At 38.5% G+C, this 20,559-nt stretch overlaps 1 protein-coding gene across 1 annotated transcript in view; it reads left to right on the top strand.

Annotated features, from left to right (window-relative positions):
- The window catches only part of EMCN (endomucin), a 137,477-nt gene extending 118,617 nt beyond the window's left edge, over window positions 1-18,860 (top strand). The window contains exons 12-13 of the mRNA XM_036764785.1: window positions 10,730-10,804; window positions 18,596-18,860. Of these exons, the coding sequence (XP_036620680.1) occupies window positions 10,730-10,764 (35 nt within the window). The 3' untranslated portion in view covers window positions 10,765-10,804; window positions 18,596-18,860. The remainder of the gene's footprint in view (window positions 1-10,729; window positions 10,805-18,595) is intronic.
- Window positions 18,861-20,559: the final 1,699 nt, after the last annotated feature.

Raw genomic sequence — 20,559 nt, 5'->3', positions numbered from 1 at the left:
CCATGAGAGAAATAGAGGGAAGTGTGGATATTCAGGGGAAAGAAAAATCATACTCTTTATGCAGTCTTCCTTAATCATATCCCCACCCACTGCCCTCAAATAAATTAGCATTTGAGCTGAGCTTGGAAGGGTGGAAAGATTTTTATATAAAGGGATTACAAAGATACAGAAAGAAGGAGGATCCTCCATGCTTAGCACAGTGCTTGGCATATAGTAAGGGCTTAATAAATGATTTTACATTCATTCATAATAAAGTACTGAATTACAAAGGGAAACAAATGTTTATTATGCACCTACTATGTGCCAAGAACTGGTCTAAGCACTTTACAAATATTATCTCATTTGATCTTTACAACAAGCCTATGAGGTAGGTATTATTATTATTCTCATTTTACAGCTGAGGAACCTGAGGCAGACAGCAATTAAGGGACTTGTCCAGGGTCACAGAGCTAGGAAATGGAGGGAGTAGTTGAACTCAGGTCTTCTTGACTCTACACCCAACACTCTATCCACTGTGCCACCCTGCTTGCCAAGAGTGGCAAGGATAAGGTGGATTTGAGAGAAAGGTCATGGTCAACAATATCAGATGCTACATAGAATTCCAGGAAGATGAAGATGTTTGCAATTATGTGCTAGGAAAATTCTCAAACAACTAAACAGAATCTCCAGAAGCACAGAGCTCCTCTTTTTCTGAAAAACAAAAAAAGATAAAACCAAGGGCAAGTAGTCTCTGAAGCTGCCAGCAAGGTTTCCAATAGCCTTCCATAGTAGCCCAACCTCATCAAAATCCATATCCCGTAACCATTTCCTTTTGAGTCAAGATTATGACAAACACCAAAAACTTCTGACATAAAATCTATCGATCCCCACTTCCTTTTATGAGTTCCTTACTGGGTTAGCATTCTTCAAATCAAACATTACTTGAACTTTTCAATGTTGATTCTGGGAATTTGAGACCATTTTTGATATGAGGCAAGGAACACTGCCCTACAACTGAATGGACATCCGAATAGATGTTAAGTTAATTGAGAAGAAGGTTAAATTATGTGACAAGGACCACATTAATCTGAATATAGGCTGTCCCTGAATATGGAACATACCTCTAAAAGAAAAGTTTTTTTAATGTAGGTATATACATATATATATATATATATATATAATGCATGTACATATATATGCATATATAATGTTACAGGCATTCATAATGTATTATTACACTATTAATGATGCATGTTATATATTCATATTGTATGTTATATATCCATAATATATATATATATTCATATTACGTGTGTATGTGCGTGTATGATGTCGCAAAAGTCTTAGTGCACTTTTAGGCTTCAGTACCTTAAAACTGCACTAAGACCTTTGGGACACTATCTATCTATCTATCGATCTATCTATCTATCTATTTACATGCACATACATATAAATAAACATATATATGTATGTACATGCCTGTATATACATTTAGTGGACACTATATGTACACATACACATATTAATGTATTTATTTAGTGGGAAAGATATTTTTAACATATGTAGCCCATAGAAGTTCTAAGGTATCCTTATCTCAATTCACATTCCTACCGATAAGTCAGTTTCCTAGATTTTGACTATAGCTTCTTCTCAGGGTTCTAGGGTTACACTAAGGGGTCAGAGGTTATTCTCTAAAAAAAGGCTTGAAAACCCACTTGCATGCTTTTCTTCCAAATTTGTCATTTGAAGATCATTCAGTTAGCCAATCTAAATAGTTTTTAGCAAGAGGTATAAACTGAGGTGATACATTAAAAACAATTTGACAAAATACCTCCTCCCTTCCCCCAAAGTCTCTGACAACTAGACCATGAGCATGGGAAGAGTCCAGTAGAAAGAAAGCACACGTATCATAAGAGGAGCTCACCACTCCTAGTTGATAGAAGTCCTTTTCTCCCATGTGCCCTTGGATCCCAGTGTCCAGTCTCCAGTTGACTTGGGGACACCAGTTAGGACAGTGATAGGAAGTTCGATGACTTCTGAGCCCCCCACGGTCCTTCTCAGGCCAAAGGGAACATGACTAAGGTCAAAGTTGAGTCCTCTCCTTCACCAGCACCCTCCTGCCAAGTGGTTTCTCTTCAGTAGTACACTAGAAAGCCATACATGCTCAAATGCCTGGAAAACCTCCTATTCTAGATAAATGTATGCTTTTATGTGGAACCCAGAGAGCATAATGAAATCCCATGGCCAACCGGAACATTCCTTATCTGGCATCAGTTGTTTTTATCAAGTGGCTTTTAGTATCTTTTCATATATAGTCAAAGGTTTTTGATTGACCACTAAGATGTGTTATTACCTAGTTAAGGTGTCATGATGAGTAGAGGTAGTTTAAACCCCAGTCTTGCATATACTTCTTTCTATTCAAATAAAGATATTTTATTCATGGCATAGTGAAATGTTCTCTTGGCTCCAATGTAAAAAATATAGGCTCAAATCTTGGCTCTGACATTTACCGGCTTTGTAGTCCCAGGCAATTCAGTTAACCTCCTTGGGCTTCAATTTCCCTCCTGTGTAAACTGAGGCTAATAATATTTGAACTGACCACCTCACAGGGTTATTGGGAAGACAGCAATTTGTAAACACTTAGGCACCATAGAAAAAAAGAATCCTATATCATCACTACTCTCTTTATCTTTGTGACTTTGGCTGTAATTCTCTAAGAACAGGACCACTCCGTTTTTGTAGAAGCCAGTTTTTTTGGGGGGGGGGGCATAGAGAGGGAAGAGGGAAGAGAAAAGAGTGGAGTGTCACTTGGTTTTAGACAAATACAGTCAGTATATGCTTTTCAAACCAAGTCACGAGAATGCCCATTTCCATAACAAGGTATCCCACATACTGTGCTTGTCATGGGAACTATGTAAATATTTATTTTTCTTCTCCAATTAACGTGTTTCACCATATTTCAGAATCATAGGATCACTGATCTTGAACTAGAAGCAGTAGTGTAGTTTACAAACATAAATTTTTAACAGCTGACTCCAGAAGGGAAAAAATACACTTTTAAGCTTAATCTGAATGATTAACATCTTTTTTTTAGTCCATCAAGGTTAAGTGACTTGCCCAAGGTCACACAGCTAGCGAGTCTTCCTGAATACAGGTCCAGTGTTCTATCCATTGCACCACCTAGCTACCCCTGAATTATTAATATTTTTCATATCACTTTCTTAAGTCTAGACTAGTAGTGTCAAACTCAAAGAAACAGGATCACTAAATATCACATAGAGATCCCTGTGGGCTGCAAATTGATTTAGAAAATCACACATTAACATCTATCCTTTATTGCATTTTTAATTATTTTGTTAAATAAAGGCATGTAGGCAACTCAGCAAGTAGAGAACTGAGCTTAGATTCAGGAAAACCAGTTCAAATCCAGCCTCAGACACTTGCTAGCTATGACGATACATGTATCGTCCTCCAATATAGGACCTGGGTGAGTTGTTTAACCTCTTGCCTCAGTTTACACATCTGTAAAAATGGGTATAACTACCACCCAGCATTGCTCTGAGGATCAAATGAAATAATGATTGGAAAGTACTTAGTATGATGCCTGGTACCTGGAACATAGTAGTTGCTACGTAAATGTTAGCTATTAATAGTATTATCAGGGGGCAACTAGGTGACGCGGTGAGTAAAGCATTGGCCCTGGAGTCAGGAGGATCTGAGTTCAAATCTGCACTGAGACATTTGACACATTTACTAGCTGTGTGACCTTGGACAAGTCACTTAACCCCAATTGCCTTACCTTCACCCCTCAAAAAAAGTAGTGCTATTATTTACCAATTACATTTTAAACTTATTTTTATATTATTTTTAGTTGTTTACTTTTTTTTGGAGGGAGAAGGCAAGGCAAACGGGGTTAAGTGACTTGCCCAAGGTCACACAGCTAGTAGGTGTCAAGTGCCTGAGGCTGGATTTGAACTCAGGACCTCTGGACTCCAGAGCTGGTTCTCTATTCACTATGCTATCTAGCTACCCTTAGTTGCCTATTTTTTAACATTCTTCTATTTAAATTTTGAGTTCCACATTTTCTCTCTCCTTCCAGCCCTGCCCACTGAGAAGGTAAACAATACGATATGAATTATGTGTGCGAAATTATGCAAAACATATTGGCATATTAGCCATATTGGGAGAAAAAAGCAAAAACTAAACTAAAATAAAGTGAGCAAATTATACTTTGCAAATATGTATATATATATATATATATATGTGTGTGTGTGTGTGTGTGTGTATATATATATATATATATATATATATATATATATATTTGCACTCAGAATTCTCTCTGGAGGTGGATAACATTTTTTTTCCATCATGAGAACTTTGGAATTGTCTTGAATCATTGCATTGATAGAGTTGCCAAGTCATTCATGTTGATCATCATTACAACATTGCACAATGTACACAGTGATGTCCCAGTTCTTCTCACTTCACTTTCATGTAGATGTCTTGCCAAGTGTTGTTTTTGTTTGTTTTTTCTGAAACCCCTCCTTGTCATTTCTTACAACACAATAGTACTCCATCATAATCATATGCCAGAATTTGTTCAGCCATTCCCCAATTTGATGAGCATCCTCTTGGTTTCCAATTCTTTGTCATCACAAAAAGAGCTACTATATCTTTGTACATGTAAGTCTTTTCCCTTTTTCTTTAATCTCTTTGGGGTACAAAACCTAGTAGTGGTGTTGCTGGATCAAAGGGTATGCACAGTTTTGTAATCCTTTGGGAATAGTCCCAGATTGCCCTCCAGAATGGTTGGACTAGTTCAGAACTCCACCAATAGTTCATTAATATACCTATTTTTCCTCACCCCCTTCAGCATTTGTTATTTCTGATAGATGTGAGGTGGTAGTTCATAGTTGTTTTAATTTGCCTTTCTCTAACCAATAGGGATTTAAAGCATTTTTTTATTTGATTATAGACAGCTTTGGTTTCTTCTTCTGAAAACTGCCTGTTCATATTCTTTTACCAGTTATCAATTGGGTAGTGGCTCTTATTTTTATAAATTTGATTCAGTTCTATTTAGTACATATTTGAGAAATGAGGCCTTTATCAGAGAAACTTGCTGCAAAATGTTTTGACATTATTTCATTGTCCATGGTATCTTGTAGCAAATATAGTTTCACTGATTATTTTTTTCAATTAGGTCTATTTTTTCTTCTTGCTTTGTCTTAGATCTTGATTGCTACCCCAGCCCTCTTCATTTCAGCTGAAGCTTAATAGACTCTGTTCTAGCCCATCATTTCAACTTTTTGTGTGTCCTTCTTTTGCAAGTGTTTCTCTTGTACACAACATATTGTCGGATTCTGGTTTCTAATCTATTCTGCTATCCATTTCCATTCTATAGGTTAGCTCATCCTATTCATAGCCACAGTGATAATTATTAATATATATTTCTCTCTGTCCTATTTTCTTGTTTATCCTTCTCTTTCTGTTTTTATACTATCCCTCCTTAAAAATGTGTCTTGCTTCTGACCACTATCTTCCCTAATCCTCCTTCTTGCTTATTACCGCTCACCCCCATAAATATTTTTTATTCCCTTCCCCTCCTATATTCCTGTTGGATAAAATAGATGTCTATACCCAATTGTGTGTATGTGTGTGTATGTGTGAGTATATTCTTCCCTCTTTGAATGAATTCCAATGAGAGTGAGGTTCAAGCATTGCCTGCCACACACCCGTTTTCCTCTCCACTATAAAAGCTCTTTTTTGCATGCCTCTTTTATGTGAGAATCCTGGCCTGTACTCTACCATCTTGGCTCTTCTCCCTCCCAGTCACAATCTGGTTCAAGCCCACTCAGGAGCTGTGGCCCACTGGCTACATGTTTTACACCTGTGTTCTAGATAATCCACAAATAATAAATCAAGGCCTAATTGTAGCATTTATGAATTATAACATTTACTAATTTCCAGGGCACAAATTCTCATGCATAAAATTTAACAATCTGTTCTCTAGTCATTTTAGCTAGTTCCAGCACACCATGGGGCATCAAAGTCCATCTAGTCTAGGGGTGGGGAACCTACAGCCTGAAGGCCACATGTGGCCTTCTAGGTGTTTGGGTGCAGCCTTTTGACTGAGTCCAAGCTTTACAGAACAAATCTTTTTATTAAGGTGATTTGTTCTGTGAAGTTTGGATTCAGCTAAAGGGCCACATGTGGCCTCAAGGCTGCAGGTTGACCACCCCTGATCTAGTCCAAGCCCTTTATTTTATAGATGGAGAAACTGAGTGCCTGGAAGCTAAATGACTTGGCAAGAATCATACAAGTAGTGATCATCAAAGGCATGATTTGACCACAGAATCGTAGACTCCAGGGCTGGTATTCCTACTTATAATGCTCCCCAAAACATGCCTGCCATAATGTATTTTTGGCATATCGTTCTCTCTAGATATTTCAAAAAGTTAATGCAATCTCTTGTTTTATCATGAGGGAAAAAGATAACTGAGAAAACAATTTAAAATAGCTAAAATGTGCTGTTTGATAGAAGAGAAATAATAATTGTCATTATCATCATCGTCATCATAACTATCTAATTGTTTTCATAGAAACTCTGCATTTGGATTCTCTTAAGAAGGAAAAAAGCAAAATCCTAACTGATTCTTCCAAAGGGCTGTCACCCAGTAGACAAGCCTCCATTCCCATTCATTTGTCCTTTCCCAACGGGGCCCTTATTGCCTTGCCTGAATGGCTGGGTCCATTGCCAACAATTTCCTGAAGGAGGGGCATTTCTTGTCTTTTCCTCTTTGTCATAGTTGCTGACCGTCAGGTAACAGATGATTCCAGTGGGAGAGAGCAAAAGATTGGTTTCTGACATGGTCCACTAAAGGCTCAATTAGTTTAAGTGGCAGACATTTGCCAGGCTGCCATGTAGGCATTTTTGCTTTTCTCCCAGGTGATTAATGTGGGTTTTTCAGTGTCTCTGAATGATATGGGTGCCATGGAATTAATTAAGTTACCAATAGGAATGTCAGGTGCCACTACCTATATTAGGGATTGTATTGTTCCTGGCTATTGGACACTGTCACTTTTAATGGTGCCTCTTCATGTCCCTTCTCTGCTTCATCAAAGCTGCAGTACCTCTGGATTCAGGCAACTCCTGGTTGTTCAGTTTGGCCTATGAGTTCATGATCATGTTAATCCTAGAGTTAAGAATGGAATTAGGGGATGGTTTGTTTGATAAAAGGAATTCCTAGATGATTAAATTCCATCTACTAATCCCAGCCAGCTTGCTGTGTACAACTCATTTTCTTAAAGAACTGCCTGGAAGGGGAAGCTAGGTGACACAGTGGATAGGCCAATAGCCCTGCAGTCAGTAGGACCAGAGTTCAAATCTGGCCTCACTAGCTATATGACCCTGGGCAAGTCATTTAACCCCAATTGTCTCCCCAAAAAAGTTACCTTGAACAATGAGTAGTAACTTGTCCAGGGTTACATAATCAGTATGTGTCATAGATGGAACCTATGTTCCTATGAAGAGTTCCTATGAACCTAGTTCTTCCGGGCTTCAAGGTCAAATCTCTAACCTCTATGAATGCTAATATTGTAGTTTTAATAGCAGAGGGCTTACTGAGGCTTGGCATCATAACTTGTTAGAGCTAGAAGGGATCTTAGATGTGCCTTGTTCTGCTCACCCCTCTTGTTTTACAAATTAGGAAACTGAGGCACTGTATGACTTGCCCAAGGTCATACAAATAGTATGAAAGACATTACTGAAATGCAAACCACCTAATTCCTACTCCAGGATGCCTCCAAATGAACTGAGAAGCCCTCAACAGTTTTCCCACAATTGCTCAAAACCCAGGAGATTTAGTTAAACAGAGCAAAAGCTCTACTAATGAGCAAACCTGCTTTACAAAGAGCTCTCATGTGGAGAAGCTATTGTCTTCTTGCTGGTAGGAAGTATGGCCTAATGGATGAAGAGCTGGTTTTGGAATGAGGAAGACCTGAGTTCAAATTCTTTCTCTGAAAAATCCTTTAACCTCTCAGGAACCCCAGGAACCTTTCTATTACAATAAATGGAAAAGGAGGTGCTAATTTGTACTAGTGATGATTGCTTCTTCACCACCTCTTCCCCCTACTAATGAAATCATATTTCTAGTCTAAAAAAAAATCACTTCACAGCCAGAGAAGTCTAATTGATTCTATTTTCATCAACTATAGGGAAGAAAATATCCTTAAAGCCAATCCGGATACATCCCCTCATTTTAAAGAAGCATAATAATCTCACCCTTTGAGATTTAGCAAAATAAGATGGGGGGGGACAGAACAGACCCTGAAATGTAAACAGAAAACCTTTTAGATGCCAAAACATTATTGTACAGCTTAAAGAAGTCTGAAGCTTGAATTGTTGTATTTCTCCTTTGTTTTCGAAGAAGACTATGGCATCAGGGAAATGATATGACTTGCAGTTGACTTTTATTTGAGTGAGGGAGGGCTGTGCAAGGTCACCAGCCTCACTTTCACCTCCAGAGCTATCTGGATCCAGTGACCAAATATTCATCAAGATGACTGGACAGCTTCTAGCCATCGAAATCAAGCTAGGAGGGGAAGACCCTCAGGATTGCTATTCCAAAGAGAAAAGTTACCAGGGCCAGGAGAGCCCAAAATACAGCCATGAAGTGGAGCTAGGGCAGGGACCTATTGTGCTGGAAGCTATGAGCTTCAGAGTGAACTGGGTTAAAGGTATGGTGAAAGCAGGGAAATGATTGCATGACTTGCAGTAAACTTTGATCTGAGTGAGGGAGGGCTGTCCAAGGTCACCAGCCTCACATTCTCCTGCAGAGCCATATGGATCCAATGACCAGATATTCCTGAGGTTTGAATAGTTCAATTGCATGTGAAGAGGGCAACAAAACAATGAACTTGTCCCAGAGTACAGAACTACTCCATACTTTCTCCCAAACCATTCATTTCCATGAGACCCAACAAGAGTCTGGGAAGTATAACTGGACTGAGCACCATAATTAAAGATGAAGTCCCTCAGTAAGAGAAGCCACCTCTGAATTGGGTGTGTGTGTGTGTGTGTGTGTGTGTGTGTGTGTGTGTGTGTGTGTGTTGAGTTATGTCTCAATCATGTCTGGCTCTTCATGAACCTATTTGGAGTTTGGGGTTTTCTTGGCAAAGATATTGGAGTAGTTTGCCATTCCTTCTCCAGCTCATTTTACAGATGAGGAACTAAGGCAAACAGGGCTAAGTGACTCACCTAGGGTCACACAGCTAATAAGTATCTGAGGCCAGATTTGAACTCACAAAAATGAGTCTTCCTGATTCCAAGCCCAGGGCTCTATCCACTGTGCCATCTAGCTGACCCATGAAGAATTGTTAAATGGAAAGATTACTTCCAACCTAGAGAAACTAGATCTCAGAATTGAAGTTTTGATTTTAGGAGTCAAAGAAGAAAGCCTTCTGCCAATCCTTGATTAAGGGTCATTTTCCCTTGCTGAAAAGATCAGTGTAACATTCCAACTGGAAAACATTTTATAGCAACCAGCCAAGCCAGAAGCTAGAGGTAGTGAAGACTATACCCATCTACCCCTCCCAGAAAAGAACCAACCCAGGGAGTCCCGTTAATTTACCCAACCAGTAGAAAACATCACACTCTATAGAGACCAGTGGCTAAGTTTTCTGCCTGGCTTAATCTGGCCAAACAATCCACCTGGCCTATTCCAGTAGCCTCTAAGTGACTTGCTTAACCCAGCCTACCAACAAGTTGGACCAAATCAGCTTAAACACTGTGTTGTGTAATAAGCCTAACTGAACAGCAGAACAACTCACCCATCATATTCCCCATTGAATTTCTAGAGGACCCTCTGGAGAAAGGAACAACACCAAGGTCTTTCAATGCTAGAGTTGTGAGTTGTTTTGGCAAGCTATATTCCCCATATGGGTGTATCACTATCATTAGAAGTTCAAGACCACTCTTTCCCCTGTATACTATATATATCTACATATATATAGTAGTGGGATATATATATACTATATATATATGTGTGTGTGTATATATATGTATAGAGTATATATATATATATGTGTGTGTGTGTGTGTGTGTGTGTGTGTGTATACACACATATATATATATATATGTGGGAAAGTGGGCTCCAGGCTATGTGGAAAGTGTTTGGTGACTATTGCTCTTGTGCTATTTGAATAAATACATTTGCTAAGAACTGTCTACTGGCTGATGGTTAGGAGGAAGCAAATTGGTGGGGGTTCATAAGGTACAAGTATGAGGAAGATAGCCAACCATAAGAGTACTCCTAGAATCCCAAGAGTAGTAGTAGAAACCCAACCTTCAATGCTAATGTGAGAGGAAGGAGTGAGCCCACAGGGGATGCTACAAAGAATTACACTGAGGCCCAGAGAAGTTGAATTACTTGCCAGGACTCACATAGGTGAAAAATAGAAAAGCCAAGATACCCTCCCAGTCCCCCTGACTCCAAATCCTGTCTCATTTCCACTACTCCACACTGACCCAATGTTCTTTTTTTTAGTAGAAATAGAACATACAAATGGCAAACAGAGAAACCTAAAAAACTGGGTGGATACCCACTGAGCTGAAATGGGAGGCCAGCCATGTCTGTGCTGACATTCCAGCGAGGGAACTGGGTTCCCTTTGAAAAAGTAGCCTGTAAAACTCTATTCTTGTTTTTATTCTCTATCTGAGCTCATAGATCAAAACATATCTTCTGTTCCTTAGGTGAGCAGTCTGCTCAAGGGAAAAATAAAAACTGACAATCTGAAGAGTCCTCTCCACACCTGGGCCAATAAAAATGTAAGTTTCCTGTTTTCATTCCTTTGCTGTGGTTTTCATTAATATCCATTATCATTAGCCTGCCTCAGCTTAGGTTTTGTTTTGTTTTTTTTCAAGACCATTATAAACTGAAAAAATAATGGATAGTGTCAGTGAAATGCTCAAGTTGTATTATTCTTTAGAAAAGTTTCAGAGGCAAAAAAGAATGCCACTGAATGGATTTTTTGAGGTTCTTTGGAAATCCTTCTGGTCAATCTATATAACCTGTGGAATACCAGAAGGTCACCCATCAAGGGCAGTACAGTGCAGAGTCTGACAGTACCTTTTGAGTAATGTTTCTAGAGTTGCTGTTTCTACAGGTGACTCAGGTGGTCTTAATAGAAATAATAATACATTCATATCAGCTATTCATATATATTATCTCATGTAAGGACAACAATAACCATGTGACATAGATAATATATGCAGCATAATAAAAGCTGACATGTTGGGGTTTATCATGTACTTTCCCCCTAAAACCCTACGTTGGGATCATAAGATCTAAGGATTTACATCTGGAAAGGATTTACAACTAGGTCATCTCCTTCAAGACTTTCATTTTACAGATGAGCAAATAGGGCTCAAAGAGGTTTTATATGTAGTGGGCAGTGGATAGAGTGCCAGCCCTAGAATCAGGAGGACTGAAGTTCAAATCCAGCCTTAGAAACTTGCTAGCTGTATGACCCTGGACAAGCCATTTAACCCTATTTGCCTCAGTTTCCTCATCTGTAAAATGAACTGAAGAAGGAATTGGTGAACTACTCTAGTATCTTTGCCAAGAAAACCCCAGATGGGGTCAAGAAGAGTCAAATGCAACTGAATGACTCAACAACAACAACAACGTTTCATATACAAACAGGGCTAGAACGAGAAGAGTCTATCCAATGTGGCATACAAGAGGAGAAACCACATGTTCTTACTCTTCTTCACTAACTGTCCTATTCCATGGCCCATCATACTACTCAGAAACAAGGCAAAAAAACAGGATGACCAGGAGATATAGTAGAAAAGGCACTAGACTTGGAGTCAGAATGAACTCAGTTCAAACCCTGATTCAGATACTAATAACCAGCTGTATGACCCTGAGAAGGTCACTTATCTTTTCTCGGCTTCGTTTTCCTTATAGAGGTACCTACCTTACAGGACTGTTGATCATCTGAATCCAACCAACAGGTTTAAATAGTTAGGCACTCATCTATACAGTTAGACACTAACACCCAAGTTTCCAGGATGATTGTAATAAATGCGATGATACCTGTAACAATTACCTATTGCTTTATTGTTTTTCCCCACATTTAGAAAGAAGTAGTATAAAGAATATAATTAATAATCATAGAAATCCACACATTTACATGGTACTTTAGTATGAATAAAGTACTTTTCCTAACTATAACAACAACCCTAATAGGGATGAAGTTAGAGTATCTATCCCCATTTTACAGATTAGGAAAGTGAAGATATAGCTATCAATTGTCAGACCTGGGACTTGAAACTCAGGTCTTCTGATTTCAATACCAGCAATCTTCCCCCTATGCTTCACTGACTTTCCTAGCTAATTTCCTAGATACTAATAAATATCTATGTCAGAGATTGTACATTGTTAAGAACTTACAATATTCAAAGCACCAGGCTAAGTACTAAGAAGATGAAAAATTATGCAGTCCTTGGCCACAGCAAACACTATCTGGTTTTAGGATTTAAAATGCACTCAGATTTGTGGGACACCCTGTATCCCAGTCATAGTAAAAGCAATATCCTAACCCCTCCCCCATGCAAATTAGGCTAGTTTTGTCTTAAAAAAGAGATCTTCGTCATGACTTGATTCACTTAAGGCACTAAAGGCTTATATTGTTGATTTCACTTCCTTATTGCCTGAGTACAAAGTGGCCATGAGGAGCTCTAGTCAAGCTGTGATGCTTGGCTGGGGGATCATTCTAGGTAACTGAGGCAGGGCAAGTTAACCCAGGTGAATCAAATAGGGATGTCTTTAATGCCTACCATTGAGGAGTATCTTTCTGCTGTAGTTAAATCTGTTTCTATTTCCCATGATTTGGGCAGGTCTCCCTGGCATTTTAACCAGGAGGAAACAAGTAGAACAAAATGTGCATTTGTGTGACTCTGAACCAGGTTATCTGGTATCTGGTACTATCATTCCTTCTCTCTGCTCTTCCTTGTCCCCCTATCCTTGCCCTCATTTCTAAGGATCAGTGTGTTCCCATAAGGGCTGAATTCGTGACAAGAAGGACTTACAAAAAATAGTTTTGGCTGCATTTCCAACTTGATCCTGATTGGATCACTGTCCTGTCAACCTAAGGACATGCTTTGAGGATCCACACCTAATACTGAGTGTGAGAATGATTAATGGCAAGAGAGATCAAGAAAGGATTTGTGTTGGAAGTAGCATTTGAGGTGGCCTTTAAAAGATGGGTGGGAATCCGGTGGGTGAAGACAAAAAGGTACAACATTCCAGGCATAGAGAACAGTGTGAGCAAAAGTACATAGGAAAATAGAGGTTGTGTCCAAGGCACATAGAGTACCCCATCTTGGCTAGAGAATAGAATATGTGGATAAGAGAAATAGGAGGCAAGGTAAGTTGGTACCAGTTTATGGAAGACTTTAAATTCCAAGAAAAAGAACTTGAATTTTATTCAGCATTGTCACCTGAAGACTTTTGAGCAGAAAGTGCCATGATTAGAATTATGCCAAAGGAAGATCATTCTGGTAGCCATGAGAGGAACAAATCGGAGGATTGGAGGTGAGGGAGATAGGCGGATATTACTGTAGTGCACAGGTCTAAAAGACCTCTATTAAGGTGCTGGCCCTAGTGATAGAGAATATAGAAAGTGATTCAAGAGATTTAATCAAAAAACATTTATGAGTATCTTTGTTGTTGAATTGTTTTAGTTGTGTCCTACTCTTTGTGACCCCATTTGGGGTTTTCTTGGCAAAGATACTGGAGTGGTTTGCCATTTCCTTCTCCAGCTTGTTTTACCAATGAGGAAACTGAGGCAAACAGGGTTAAGTGACTCACCCAGGGTCACATAGCTGGTAGGTGTCTAAGGACAGATTTGAACTTAGGAAGATAAGTCTTCCTGACTGAAATCTCAGAATTTTATCTCACTGACCAAAATTTGGGGTCAATGGGGCAGAAACAACTAGGTAGGGATTGCGAGAGCCAACTCCAACAAACTCCCAAGAGCTGATAGTTAAATTTTCATAGTGAGCATTCAAATGTCAGAAATTGACAAATGCTACAAATCAGGACTCAAGTTATTGTTTTAAGGGGTGTCTAGACTTGAGAAATTGGTGAAGAAAATTTTAGTGATGCATGTTAAACTTAAAATTATGTTGTGGGGTGCTATTTTTTGCCAAGTTAGTTGTTAAACATTTGCTAGCACTCCCTTGACTAGAGGGCTTCAAAGGAGACAACAGTTGAGTTGAGCCTTTCAGAGAGGGAGCTCTAAAAGTTGGAAGGGAGGAATCATGGAGTCAGACTGTGAAAAGGAACGGAGATGGGAGATGGATCCGTTCTATAGAGCAATCAGCACGTAAGCTCATTTAGCTAGGACAGAGTGAAAGGGGGTCAAATGTAATCAGCAAGGGAAAGTAAATGGAAGCCAGATGATGAGCAGCTTTAAATGACCAAAAGAAGGGTAACAGGAAAATACTGCTATCATTGGGGCAATAGGAAGACACTGAAGCTGTTATAGGATGGACATGACATGGCCATATTTGTGCTTTCTAACTCATTTTATGAGTTATTTTGTGTTTTCTTTAACATATTTTCACTGAAATTGCTTTTCACCAGGAATAGGTAAATAGTGAGTAATTTCTGTCAAATGTGTCAACTGGAAATGAAATGTCATCTAGAGACTGGGACAGATTGGAAATTTATAGACATGAACTAGCAGAATTGTAGAAATGAAATGGAGTGTGCCTCTAACCTCCACCCTATAGAGAAGGGGCCTTAACCTTTTCTGTGGGTTTTCTTGGCAATCTGATGAAACCTATGAACCTCATCTCAGAATAATTTTAAATGCATAAAATAAAACACATAAGATTGAAAAGGAAACCAATAATATTGAAATACAGTTATTAATTTTTTTAAAAAAAAATTCATAGATCTCTTAAATTTTAGACACATGCAAGTCAATGGATCCTAGGTTAAGGATCTGTGCTATAGAGGATATCAGTTTCTGGTATAGGCCTTTATATTAATGATTCACATTTCAAAAAGAGATTGTGGAAAGGATACAGGAGGAAAGTTAGACACTGGGAAAAACAAAAGATATCAACTAAATTTTATTTTAAAAAGGGAATTGCCAAAAAATGTATAGATTGGCAGTTAATGTGAATTCAGTGAGATAAACTCTTTTGATCATGCCATTAGTGATTCAAAAGCCATACAAGATATGATCTAGTCTCTGGATCCCTCATTAATAATACCAGCTAACATTTATATTATTGTTGCACGGTTGTTTTTCAGTCATGTCTGACTCTTGGTGACCCCATTGGCAAAGATACGGTGGTGGTTTGCCATTTCTTTCTCCACCTCATTTTACATATAAGGAAACTGAGGCAAACAGGTTAAGTGACTTGCCTAGGGTCACACAACTAGTAAATATTTAAGGCCAGATTTGAACTCACAAAGATGAGTTCCTGATTCCTCTATACATTGTGCCACCTGGCTGCCCAGCATTTATGTAGTGCTTTACAAATAATATTTCACTTTATCCTCACCACAACCCTGGGAGATGGGTGCTATTGTTACCCCTAATTTATAAATGAAGAAACTAAGGCAATCAGGCAAACAGAGGTGAAATGACTTGCCCAGGTTTACATAGTGACTGAGTCTCTGAGGCTGGATTTTGACTCAGTTCTTCCAGACCCCAGGTCCAGCATTCTATCCACCATACCACCTAGCTGCCTCTCTACTGGTTGGGGGTGGAACAAGGTCAACAATTTTTTTAAGTTTCAAAGCAACATATCAATAGATTGAAAACAAAGGAGAAATGGAATACAACAATGAATTCACTGAAATTGTATGAGGTTACTCAATGGTCTATTGAAGCTGCAGCTGACAGTCATCCCAGCCACTGGAATTGAGATTTCTGCATCCCATCCGATAAGTCCAAACAAGTCTGCATGAGTATATAGGAAGATAGATAGACAGACAGACAGACAGACAGACAGACAGACAGACAGATAGATAGATAGATAGATAGATAGACAGACAGACAGACAGACAGACAGACAGACAGACAGATAGATAGATAGATAGATAGAAAGTAAGAAAGATAGAAATATATAGAAAGATAGAAAGATGAATAGATGGATGGATGGATGGATGGACAGACAGATAAATATATCTGATAATAATAAATAAATAAAGCTCATATATATAAATGAGTGAGAATGGATGGATGGATGGATGGATGGATGGATGGATGGATAAATAGATAGATACATAGATAAATAGATACATAGATACATAGATAAAGGAAAATCAGCAGAGTTCATTTCCCTGTAGATTTACTATTATAGTTGGAGCCATCCCTGGGCCAGTCACTTAACCCCATTTGCCTCAGTTTCCACATCTATAAAATGAGCTGGAGAAGGACTGGCAAACCACTCCAGTATCTTTGCCAAGAAAACCCCAACTGGAGTCATGAAGGGTCAGAGAAGACTGAAATGATAAACAACAACAACAAAATCCTTTCGAGAGAGCTGGGGATTTTTACACTATTTTTCCCCAGCTACTTTCGGTGCAGCATACTGACCCTGAGCATTAATGCCACAAAACCACCATTGTTGAACGCATCGGTGTTTCATTATACAAAACGCCCAGACCCAAATGGGGTGAAGGGGAATGTCACCCTGATCTTAGGTTAAAAGGTACACATCTAATGATTGCATTGTAGATTTATGGACCCTAAAAGCACTCTTGACTGGTCATTCTGCTGTTCTAGAAGAGGTGGCATGGTATTGCCTGCAGAAATCATGGCTTGGATCTGCTGATGATGACCATAAACTTATGATCTGAGACACCCAAGTCAAGCTATCCTGTAACTGCCCAGTCAGATCAACTATCTTGTTATTTAATCCATACAGTGAATCCATTTCAGCAACTGGCTTAGCTACTGAGACTGCAGATTTGTGAAATCTACATAGTATAAAACTCCATTTCTTTAAATATCATAAAGATTCCCCGCCTTCCAGAACCACCGTGTGTAGATCACCTGGACAAAATGAAGTCTATGAGAATAAAAGCCTGAGATGCTTGTGTACATGTCTGCTTACATATGTGCTCATTTAGAATACATCAAATCAGATTAGCTCTTTTTTTATCCCCTTGGGTGATGAATCTTCTTCTCTTAATAAGTGACAGAGATGACTGTTGAAGAAATTGATTTCTGATTCATAGAGCTTCAGAAAAGGCTAGCCCTAGGGAAAAAAATGTAAAATGTTCCTCTTCCTCCTTTTACTGAAGCATCCACCCCATACTATACAGGATCCATCCCCCCCCCCACCTCCTTCCCCCAGCAATGTCCTGTTCTCAGCTTTTCCTGTACCTCCTCTATGAAATAGGAACTTCTAGGTGCTCACGTAATCTGATGCATTGGTGCCAAACTAGAAGGGGGGTCGCTGAACCATACCTAAGGATCCCTCAGGATTGGCACAAATTGACTTAGTTTTAAAATATAATGTCATACTATAATGTTTTTATTTATAATATCCTATATAAGTATTATATACACTATAATGTATACTTTGTAAAATATTTATAAACTTCATTTTAATCTGGTATATTGAAAAATTTTTAAGAAAGGAATGACAAGATGTCACCTAATAGATTAGTAAAATTGTTGCCATGCATAAAATAGATAAGTAAAAATTAAAGTTCTAAAACAAAACAGATGTTCAGGTTGACAACAGATGAAGTTTTTTTTTTAGTTTTCTTTTTCAGTGAATTTAATAGTCATCAACAAAAGCAAATGAAGATTTCATTGATAGCACAGAAAATAATTAGTTTGAGAGATGTAATTAATTTATCCTACATGCTGTCAAGTCACGAAAAATGTCTACTTTCCTTATATGTATCCCAGCACTCTCTCCTTTTTTAAACACTTTGGAAAATTAACAATTGTGGAATAATGTGTCAGTTCTTATTCAAACAGATCAAGAGTTTAGTTAGATGACCTAACCAGGACTGGGGAACCTGCATCTTCAAGGCCACATGTGGCCTTCTAGGTCCTCGGGTGTGGCCTTTCGACTGAGTCCAAGTTTTACAGAATAAATCCTTTTATTAAGGAGATTTGTTCTATGAAGTTTGGATTCAGTTAAAGGCCCAGACTTGAGGACCTAGAGGGCCACATGTGGCTTCAAAGCTGCAGGTTCCCCACCCCTGAAAACCATACAAATTCTGGAACATGACTTCAAACTCATCTAAACAATTAAGTATAAACAATTCAGCTAATTCCTAATTCTCTTGCCCATACTTTAACTCAATCTTTTCTTAGAGAGCAAATAGAATCTAATTATCTTTTTAAAAAATTTTAATGGCTTTTTGGTCCACAAAGTTAGACATTTAGCTTCTTGATACTTGGGGATAGCCAAGGTGGTATCCTCAAACGCCATCACTGCCTCCCTGTAAACAGGGCTAGTAAACCAATCAAGGAATCACCCTTGAACTATGAACAAAGTACTATCAGATGACACTGAATCTTTTAAATTGGTTCACACAGAATCTTGAAACTTTTTCTCTTTTTTCAGGTGTGAAAAAGCACACTGCCGTATGTGACAGGAGTTTGTCTTGAAGAAAAATTTCAGCTAAGGATTGCCATATCACAGGCTGATGAACCAACTGGCAAAATTCCCTTTCTATCTCCTTCCATCTTTAAAATATTTACAATTTTCAGCCTTGGAGACATTTGCTGTCTCAGTGGCTTTTTATTACCTGGTGTTCCTATTTATTATTTTCTTTATATGTTAAAGCAGAACCTTTGCAAATCTGTTTAAAATATGCCATTGCCCCTTTGTACATTTTTTCAGTTTTTTCATATACCAGAAACATATTTTTCACATACCAGAAGTATGAATATGTCCCATTATTGTGCTTTTTAATAAATAATGACTTTCTCAAAATACTTAATGGCAATGTGAATGTAGAGATGGCAAATATGTGTTTTCTCCACAAATAAATGTATTTCCCTATTGATACCTTAATACTGTATTAGCCTTAGGACCTTCCATAGTGGAGTTTAGTAGTGAAAACTATATGAAAAAACAGAAAGAACAAAAGACATATCAGCATGATAGGCATTCACTTTTAATTCCCACTGTGTGACAAGGATTTGACACCTCCTGGACCACATTCATCAAAGGGATAAGAGCATAGATTCACCATTAATCTACTCATTCGACACATATATTTAACCCTTTTAGAAATTTAGGAAATATTTCCAGTAACCATTGCTGAATTTTCCTGATTATAGAAAATGGGCATTTTATAAGTGCAAAACTGAGTTGTCACCAGCCACCTTAGAAATGCAATACTCTGCTAGGTAGCAGCCCATTGGGAATAAGATCATCTCTTGAGAGCTGCCTTCTCAACTCTGATTCCTATGTGCTGTTTTCCTTTGGTGCACAGACATCCCAAAAAGAAAATCAGAAGAGACTTTATGAGACATTCAGGCACTAACGAGCATACCACAGTTAGTACTTTAAATTTTGTGATTGCCTAAACTGATTTTTATGCTTATTTATCTGAGGAACCCATGATGTAAATGAATTTTTTTAATGTTTAGTTTTCTTTTGTCTTGATGAAACAAGTTTGAAGAGATTTACCTCTGAGGGTTTCAATAAAGGATCATATTTTTTTCAACTTCCCAATAACTGAAAAATTTCCAATATAAGTTCAAGCAGTTACCACAATCCCACCATTGATGGTTCTCTACTTGTTTACTGAGAGAGAAGAGGAAGACAAGGGATGATCATAGGAGCATATATTCATAATTCTAAGGGACCTTAGAGTTCACCTAGTCCAACTCTTTCATTATATAGATGAGGAAACTGGTGAAGGTCACACAGATACTGTTTATGGCAGGATTTAAACCTAAGTCCTCCTGACTTCAAGCCCATTATATCACACTGCCTCTCTGAGGCTGGCAAAGGGGGTGTGGGATATAGGTAAATGAAGGCGGGAAGGAGGAATTCTGCCCTGAAAACACAATCTTCAAGCTGATGCGCTTGAACCTAATGCTAATAGCCTTGAAAGGCTGATGCAGTCTAGCAAAAAAAGCCAGCACCACCATGCATGGCAGGGAATGTCATACTGAACACCTCTATTCTTCTTGGCTAGAAATTTGAAAAAAGGAAGGAAGCTTCTCTGTTGCCTGAGTGGTACTTCAAGGGTCTAGCATATCCTCCAGTCAATTACCTCCCCTACTCAAGAAGGCACAATGGTAGCTAAAGGAGAGTTTATGACAGACGTGTTCCTTTTAGAGGTCCTCCTGAGCTCTCCAAATCAAGTTCAATGTGGAATGAGGGATTTCATCATTAGGCAAAAGCTTTTCAAAAGTACCAGCTGTGTGATTAGAATCTTTGAAAAGGCAAATGGTTACAATGACAGCTGATGATCAGCGTGGGTAGAATTGTGCACAAATACTCAAAAATCATCTTGTTCTGGATGACTTTATCTAAGATCATGGGATCATAGGTCTAGAGCTGGAAGCCCT

This window comes from Trichosurus vulpecula, chromosome 6, assembly GCF_011100635.1.
Source record: "Trichosurus vulpecula isolate mTriVul1 chromosome 6, mTriVul1.pri, whole genome shotgun sequence".
Lineage (NCBI taxonomy): Eukaryota > Metazoa > Chordata > Mammalia > Diprotodontia > Phalangeridae > Trichosurus > Trichosurus vulpecula.
This window is presented reverse-complemented; position numbering and strand designations above follow the sequence as displayed.